The sequence below is a fragment of the Tachypleus tridentatus genome, chromosome 12, assembly GCF_004210375.1.
Source record: "Tachypleus tridentatus isolate NWPU-2018 chromosome 12, ASM421037v1, whole genome shotgun sequence".
Taxonomy (NCBI): Eukaryota; Metazoa; Arthropoda; class Merostomata; order Xiphosura; family Limulidae; genus Tachypleus; species Tachypleus tridentatus.
Genome location: NC_134836.1, coordinates 69,369,672 through 69,379,249, shown reverse-complemented (window position 1 = coordinate 69,379,249; position 9,578 = coordinate 69,369,672). Strand labels below are relative to the sequence as shown.

General features: G+C 32.0%; 1 protein-coding gene across 1 annotated transcript in view; it reads left to right on the top strand.

The window, feature by feature from the left end:
- The first annotated feature begins 302 nt into the window (after positions 1-302).
- The window catches only part of LOC143233513 (zinc finger MYND domain-containing protein 11-like), a 53,855-nt gene continuing 44,579 nt past the window's right edge, over positions 303-9,578 (top strand). Inside the window, exons 1-2 of the mRNA XM_076469810.1 lie at positions 303-657; positions 6,860-7,145. Coding sequence (XP_076325925.1) covers positions 650-657; positions 6,860-7,145 — 294 coding nt within the window. The 5' untranslated portion in view covers positions 303-649. The remainder of the gene's footprint in view (positions 658-6,859; positions 7,146-9,578) is intronic.

Sequence of the window (9,578 nt, the reverse complement as noted above, 5' to 3'; positions counted from 1 at the left end):
TTTAATGATTTTATTGTAATGATAAATTATTTTATTGATTTCTTACCTTCATAATAGTTTATATTATTGGTAACCTGTACTTATAAGATCAGGTGTTTACAAAGATTTCTGCAGTATTTAAGCAGGTTTTTTAATCAGTGTATCAGACCTGTGCTTTATCTCATATGTGTGCCAACCACTTACCATTCTGTTTGACTGGTTGATACCATACGATGCTTGTCTTGTTTCACCTATACCACAACCTTTATTGGGCTCATAGTTTCATTTGTCAAGGCTATCTGTTAATAAAGTTTATTCACATTACAGAATATGTGTTTGTGTATCACATACTGAATACAGAAAGTTGGAACAAAAATGTGTTATAATTTGTGATGACGAGAAATGCACTTGAAGTGAAACTGTTTTCTCAAGATGGCTGGTACAAGTATTAGCACTGTAATTAAAATAAAATACGGAACAACATTTTGACCTTCTTAGGTCACCTATGGGTTAACAAGGAGAGAAATGTTTGAGATTGTAATTCTGTACTTTGTTAACCTGTACTTTATTTTAATTAAAGTGCTAATACCTATACCAGCTGCTGTGAGAATACAAAAATGTGTTGTGTTTTGGAAATGCAGGTTCAAGAAACATAGTTTATTGAGCAACGATGCTACAGTAAGTCATCAACTATTTATTATTAATTGATTATTTTATATAATATATAAAAATTACTAACAGTAAAGTACACCAGTACTAATCCACTAGGATGCTAATGTATGCCATTGCACTGATGTTTTACAGTCTGATTTTTTTATTAGATGTATAGCTCCTCTGTTGTAAGGAATTTAAAAAGAAAATTGAATTTCATAGTTGAGTTAGAAGTAATAGGTTTATTTTGACTCATCAGTGAGAAATATCTAAGTTTTATTAGTTAAAATTTGTAGTGACGAGTCAATCATACAGAATTAGGGGGACATATTTGTGGCTGGATCATGATAGTTTGAGATATGCCTACATAGCAAGTTATGTCAGCAGGGATATTTATGTGTATGGTATTTTAGGATATTTACACAGTACTAGTCCTTTCAGCCATGGGGGTGTTATAATGTGATGGTCAATCCCACTATTTGTTGGTAAAAGTGTAGCCCAAGAGTTAGCAGTGGGTGGTAATGACTAACTTCCTTCCCTTTAGTTTTACACTGCTAAATTATGGATGGCTAGTGCAGATAGCCCTCGTGTAGCTTTGCACGAAATTCAGAAAAACAAAATAACAAACAAACACAGTCATTCTATATAGCTATAGGAATTTCAATAATGTGCAACATTTATAACATAATGTTTTGGAACAACATGGGACATACAGAGCCATCTTGATTGTTCCACTCTTTACACTAAATTAAAATAAATAAAAAAAAAATATCAATATACCTATCAAGCTTTTTTGTAAATTACTTAAATTTACTGCCTTTACAACATCTGAAGGTAACCCATTTGAAAGGTCAACTGCCCTGTTAGAAAATTGAAACTGTATTACCCAAACATAACTCCTATCCTACCAAAATTTATACTTCTGTCCCTAATCCTACTGTTCTCACTGAAAACTCATTATGTATCAATTCCCTTTACAATCTTAAACATCTCAATCAGATCCCTCCTTTTTTTCAACAGAAAACAATTTGAAAGATTACAGTCTCTTCTCATATGACAACTCCTTAATTTCAGGTATCCTTCCAGTAACTCTACTCTGAACCCTTTTCAACAATACAATCTTTTCTTAAGGTGAAGAGCACAAGACTGAACACAATATTCCAAATGCGTTCTAACCAGTGACCTGTACAATTAAATCATAACCTCTTTACACTTGTATTCAGTATTTTTTTTGATGCAACCTAAAAGCATATTTGCCTTGCTGCTGGCAATATTACAGTCCTTAGATAGCTTTAAAGACTGATTGACCATAACACCAAGACCCTTTTTCTTCATGACTCTGTTAAGATTACTTCCATCCAAATTATACTTATAATTCAAATAATATTGTATATGCATTATGTATTTATTATAATTAAAATCCATCTCCCATTTATTTGCCCAACTCAGTAAATGATCCAAATCTTTTTGTAAATCAACAGTATCCTTTTCACATCCAGCAATGCCAAAGACCTTCATGCCACTGATAAAAAAAAAAGCAAAGGTCCTAAGACTGATCCCTGATGTACCCTACTTGTAACATTAATCCAGTTTGACTGAACTTTATTTATAACAAAGCTCTGGTTTATTCCACCCAGCCACTCTTCTATTCAATTTGCTAACTTATCTCCCACATGTACAGAGATAATGTTTTTTACAAGTCTTTTATGTGGCACTTTGTTAAACGCTTCTTGAGAATACAGATGTACCTAAATCACACCAGTTTGCTTATCTGCATATTCAGTAACCTTTTCAGAGAATGTCAAAATATTTGTAAGGTAAGATCTTTCATTACTGAAACCAAGTTAACTGTCCAATAAAATTCCAAACATTGTTAAATGATTTTGAAAAGCATCCTTTAACAGACTTTCAAAACTTTTCCCACAACTAGTGTAAGACTAATGCGTATAATTAGTGGGACAATTTTATCACTTCATGTTAAAAGAGGAATTACATTAGGTAACTTTCAATTTTCTGATACCTGCCCACTATTCAAGGACTGACAAAAAATGGTAGGAGATGGGTCACATATTCAATTTTTAACCTCCTTCAAGGCCCCTAGGTAAATGTTAACTAGTCCAGTAGCCTAATTCTTTTTAAGCTACCCAATTTTTTTCTTAATTAGCTCAAAATTAATGCATCATGTGGTTTGATCATGTTTTCATTTATCAACTTGTCAAGATGTGGAATACTGCTTAAATTATTGTTAGTAAAAATAACTGAAGAAAAAGCTAAATTTAACAGTCCAGCCATCTTGTAATCATCACGTATTAGCCTTTCTAAATAATTCTACTGGTTTGGAGGAATTATGCCTATCATCAGTAATTCTGAACAAAATTCCTATATAGATATTGGATTAATGTTGGGAATATATACTTGAAAATATACACTCCACCACTGAAGGAAGCCTGGCTGTTTAGTTTGACCTTGTTTTATAAGAGAGAGTAAAAACTATATCAAACAGTTTATAATTTGTTTCATGTTTGATCCTTACTTTATATCATAAACTTACTTAATATAGTGTTCTTACTTATAATAATAATAATAATAATAATAATAATAATAATAATAATAATGATGATGCATTAATTCATTATTTGAACACTGTTAGTTTTACTAATATTTTTGGTTATAATCCTAATAATACTTCAAGCTTTAGCCAACTTTGGAAAGTTAAACTTATTTAGGTTTTCTCTCCTTCTGGTTCTTTTTCCTAATTCCTTTGTGTATTCAAATTGATAATGATGTTGACATTTATGTTATTGTTTAGGAACATTTGTATCAAGTCCTGGCCAGCCATAGATTTACTAATTGTTATTGTTTGGGAACATTTGTATCAAGTCCTGGTCAGCCATAGATTTACTAATTGTTATTGTTTGGGAACATTTGTATCAAGTCCTGGCCAGCCATAAATTTACTAATTGTTATTGTTTGGGAACATTTGTATGAAGTCGTGGCCAGACATAGATTTACTAATTGTTATTGTTTAGGAACATTTGTATCAACTCCTGGCCAGACATAGATTTACTAGTTGTTATTGTTTAGTAACATTTGTATGAAGTCATGGCCAGACATAGATTTACTAGTTGTTATTGTTTTGTAATATTTGTATGAAGTCGTGGCCAGACATAGATTTACTAGTTGTTATTGTTTAGGAACATTTATATCAAGTCGTGGCCGGACATAGATTTACTAGTTGTTATTGTTTAGTAACATTTGTATCAAGTCGTGGCCAGACATAAATTTACTAGTTGTTATTGTGTAGTAACATTTATATCAAGTCATGGCCAGACATAGATTTACTAGTTGTTATTGTTTAGTAACATTCGTATGAAGTCGTGGCCAAACATAGATTTACTTGTTGTTTAATTAATCAGAGGTTGGGATTTGCTGTTTTTAATGCAGTCGTTCCTTATGGTTTTGTTTAATTATTTATCTTCAATTAAATTTAGTTATTTAATTTCACTAAAATATATATATATAATTAATACAAATATTTTATACATATTAAACATTTTAACCTATACAGTTAATGAATGTAACACTGAAGGAAGAATGGAATTCATAACACACAAACAGTTGTTTGTTTAAATGATTCCTTCCATCTGTGACACCACTGAAGCATGTTGTGATTGTTGTTAAGCCCATTAGATCACTCTGACAGGGTAACTTCTTTTCAAAAGAGAAAATAGATCTTAACCTGCCCCTGTAAGACACTCCTTCCATCCATAGAATCAAAGTACTTCTCTTCTGGACAATTTCCAATAGGATAAAAAAAAACAGAACTGTATACAGCATTCCAGTGAGGTCAAATAAATGATTTCTTTTAACTCCTAAGATGAATAGCCTTGAAGTATCTTTTTGGAGTCATTATGAAATTATAGCAAGCTAGGTGACATGTAATACTTAACTGAAGTCAGTTATATACTCCATATTATTATCCACAGTTAATTGTGACATGTTGATGTATGTTAATGTTGTTTATTTCTCTTTCTTAAAGTATAGTTAAAGTAATTTTCAAATACCACAGTATTTCAATCTAAATAACCATGTTTTTTGTATTTGAAGTTCTTGCGTGAACACTTACAGGTTTTTGTAGTTTACAGATAAACTGTGTAAACCTTGTGTGTGTTCTTACAGCAAAGCCTCATTGGGCTATCTGCTGAGCCCACCGAGGGGAATCGAACCCCTGATTGTAGCATTGTAAATCCGTAGACTTACCGCTGTACTAGCGGGGGGCTTGTATTTGAAACATGTTGTTTGCTTTTGTTTCTATTTGCTGCTAAAACCTGCTGTTTAATGGTGTTTTTTTAGGCATACAGTAACAACATTTCTTACATTTGACCATTTAATTGAGAACCCTAATTTAAAATTTAAATTGTCTAAAAACTGGGGTAATTATAAAAAATAAGTTTCATTATTCTTGTTTTACATAAAATAAAATTTTAAAGTTAATGACTCTAGAATCCTCTTATCAGTATATTTTAAAAATTAAAAATTTCTTTAGGTATTTTCTATGAACTACCAACAAATTATGTATTAGAAAATTAAATTTGAGTGAAAACAAAAGGGTGTTATATTTAGCAGAATAAAAATTTGAAAGGACTATCTATGAAAGCAATAACTTTACAAAAGGTACCTTAAATCTTTGAGAAGAGTAACTTGTGTTTTCAGAAATATTTTATTATCTGAAATGAGTGACAAGATAACTTGGTCTGGTGGAAATAGGCCTAGTTCTTTAGTTGTTGTCTTGTAGTTTTGATATGTTTGTTTAGTTACCTATTTATATATTCTGCTTTTAATTTTTGTCAATAATATGTAACATTTGTATGCTTCTGTTTAGTACTTCAACCTTTGAGAATTGTAAATCAGAACACACAGTTTTTTTTTTTTAACTGAGTGGAAGAGTTATCACACGACTCAGAATGACTCAGCATAGACTTTGGTGTTTCTTGTGAAGTTGGCTATAAGGCAGGCTGCAGCAGATTGTGATGTCACTGAGCGTGTAATTTTGTACTTGTCAAAGTAAGAAGAGGCTGTTGAATGTAAATAGGAGCTTTACAGTCTGTGTTCAGTTTTCAAGTTGTGAATCATTTATTTACAGTAATTCAAGGGTGAACTTGTATGACAGTAACCTAGTTTTACAAGAAACTTCTGAGAGAGGTAACTGTAACATTGTAAGTAAAAATATCCCTTTCACTTGATGATATGTATTGTTTGAATATTTAGTATTTATAATTTTCCTCTGAAAGATCTGGAACTCTTATAATCTGTACACCAGCTGGAGCAAACTGTGGGTCATTTTAAATGTTCAAGTCTTCATGTGGGGGAAAGGGTGTCTGCAGAAATTTTTTCAAAAGAAGAGGAAAAGTAGTGTGCAATTGTAAATGAATTTGTTATTCAATTCATGTGTGTTGAATGAATAAAGAAAGAATTATGTTTCCCATTTTCCATGTGAGGGTAAGTGCTCCCTCTTGTTTCTCCACAACATCCGTGAGTGGGGTTTGTGTGTGAAAGATTTGTGACTAGATGTCGTGTCTGTTGTTTTGATACCTTGTGTTAATGAAGAAGTGACAAATGTTTAAAGATATTGGTTGAAAATAAGCATTATGATAATGATTGTGAGTTTGGAGTGACTTAGGCCTAACTATAAAGCTCAAATGACACTTCTTTTACATTTTCATAACTTTTATTTCATTTTCTTATGTATTAATCCCAGATTGAGACAATAACTTCATAATTAATTATTTAAAAGAACCATACACCATTTTGCTAACTTGATGAAGCCTAAAAGAAGTATTCAGAATTGTTTTCTGGTCAAGTAAGGCAGGTCTTGTGGAGGGTCAGTTGGGAATTCTAATGAGTTTTTATTGCTATTGTAAAGGTTAAAATACATTATTAGTATATAAATTAGACATGTTAAAAGTGCATACATATGCTAAGCATTTTGAAATAGAAAATGTTTGTTATGGTAGTTTAGTTTCTTTCAGTATATTTCTCTCTTTTTTTAATGTCGGTAATTAGTCTTTATAGAATAAACTTATTAACTGTTACTTATTGTATAGTTGGTACAAATGAAAGAAATAACTGTGTTCTAACTTGTAAATGTATAACATTTATTGAAATGTGTCGTTTGTCATTGTATGTGATTATATTGTTGCTCTTGGCATTTTCTTTGTGTCACAAACAGTTTAACATCAGTGATGAAAGTCGTGAAGAAACGGGTGGCCTGTCCACAGACAGTACAACACATCTGGGAGGCTATTTTATATATCAGGCAGCAGAAACAAATCCCAAACTTTAATCGTATATCTAGCTACATGCGACGTAAGTACAACATGAAAGTGAACGAACTTGAACAACAGCTAGATTTTGCAGTTAGAGACAAGCTGGTGGTGATGAAGACAAGCATAGGATGCAAGGGCTCCAAAGTTGGTGTTGAACAGAATGGATACAGACTACCTGATGATACAGGGGTGGGTGAATATAAGGAGGTGTGTGCTTTGTGTGTTCAAAATCACATTAATGTTTTGATTCTGAAATGAAGGAGTGTATAAAGCCATGCATGAACTACAAAGTGTTGTACAGTAAGTTTAACATTTAGATAATAAGTAGTCAAAATAAGGGTACTTTGTAGTAATTTATTTTGTTGGTGAGTTTTACAAAATTAGAGTTATAGAGTTCTCTTTCTATATCAGTTTTACTATTCTGTTACACGTCTGTTTTCACTGGAGATCTATGCCATGCGATTAGTACATTTTTTACATGTTTTATCTTGTACCAGGGATTTAAAGACTCTGACAGTGCCTCTCAAATTGTAGGTTGTGGTCCACTGATGAGCCTCAAATCAGTTTGAGGTGGAATGCGAAAGGCTTAAAATTAGGTGACAATAATTTACAAATGTTACAAAACAAGAAGAGTGTAATACAAACTACATAAAGCTTTGTAAAGTTTTAACTTTAGGTTAATGAGAGTTTTGATAAATAGATCTAAAATTTACACAGGACTTATTGCTGAATTTACAGTACATATATATATATTTTTTATTGAAGTCAATAAAGTGGAAGTTGAACATCAGTTGATTTACAGTGAAAACAGCAACACTGACAACACAGCCATACCTGTCATACTTCCATAATTATCTGTGGTGGGTTGTAGGAAATGCTTTGAAGTTTAGGTTGGCCATATTACCAAAAACAGATGAGAAAAACTAAACCAAGGCTCTCTGTTTAATGCGATATTCCCAATTCACAGAGACTGAGGCCTTCTATTTACTCTGATACCAGGGATTTAGAGTGACTAAATCTCGCTGTTGACTGTAACACATTTGGGTTTTAAAGAGTCTGAGATTTACTGTGACTCCTGAAATTTATAGATATTGAGACTCGCTATTTACTCTGACCTCAGGTATTTAGAATGAGTAAGGCTCACTATTTACTCTGACCCCAGGTATTTACAGTGACTTTGGTGTTATATTTTCACTGATGCCACGGATTCAGAGTGACTTTGGTGTAATTTTTACTTTGACACCAGGAATTTCAGGAAGACATAAGGCTTATTGTTTACTGTGATTTTTATCATCATTTGCCTTATTAATTTTCATTAGGTTTTAGCAAAGTTTTGGGAGAAACAAAATTTGATATATAATATGCCCACAGTTCCTGAATGAGTGAGCACAAATTGTACAATCTTATTGAACTGTGATTCACTTGTTCACCCAGCATGAACCAAGTGTAAGAAAATATGACATTTGCAAGGGCTGGATGTAACTATTTTATGTACATTTAAGAATTCCAAGCCTAGTAAATTAGTTTTGAGGGTATACACCTGCAGATTTATTTAGTAATTCCACTCACTGGTCAATACAAGTAATAATAACAAACTTGGTTTCAGTTTTGTTTAACACAGGAGCATGTGTAATTTCATTGAGATTGAATGCTAATCCTTTACATGCATCATAAGTACATAGACTAAAGGATTTACTTGAAGGAACAATTAGATTTACAGTTTTATCGTGGTCTTGAAGGTCATTTTGAGGTCAGGGAAGATCACTATCCCAAAACTATAAGTTCAAAAATGAAGTAAAAATTGTTTGTGCAGGAATTAATTGGAACTTTAGCATGTGACTTATCAATAGATAGGTTATGATGTGTGCTGCACATCTATTATGATAAAAGAGATGATTTATACTGCCTCTACACAGAATGTGTACATAAATATACTGTATATGAAGTGTGTCAGCATTTTACTTTTCAGATGTATTCTGTGCAAATCTTTTATGTGATATATTGATTTGGATGAGATAATGTAAGATTTCAAGTGGATAACTACTTGGATGTTAAATTTTTTGTTATATGTATATAACATGGCTTTAATATTTGACAGTCACTTTGTTAATATTGTCATATATTTTGAAAGATATGAATTACAAACAGTAAACTTGTCTTTGGTTGATATGATGTAGAACAATCTGAAACTGGTTATACAAAACTATCACTATGAGAGGAATGTTAGTGGATATAAAAGAGATGCTTGAAGTTTACTTAGAAAACAAACCACACTTTTAAAGTTTAACTTGTGTGATCAGATCCCTGTTGTTTCAATAAGGAATGGGTTACTGGCACATAATATTGATTTTGATCAGACGTCCAGTAACCATGTAGTATCTTATATTTTTCTGGTAAAGGCCACACCATTCACATCCTGTAACCTGACACTGATGCTTTGTTTTGGGTGTATGAAGACAAACAAATTGTTGAGAATTCATGTGTGATAGAGGCACAGGATAAAAGTGATATGTGTTCCTGTAAAAACCCTATACATTAGCATTTGGCTAGAACTGGAGAAAGTTTGCCAGAGTTTTATGTTTTTTGAGGCTGAGATGCATGCTGTTGGAAGATGTACATGAA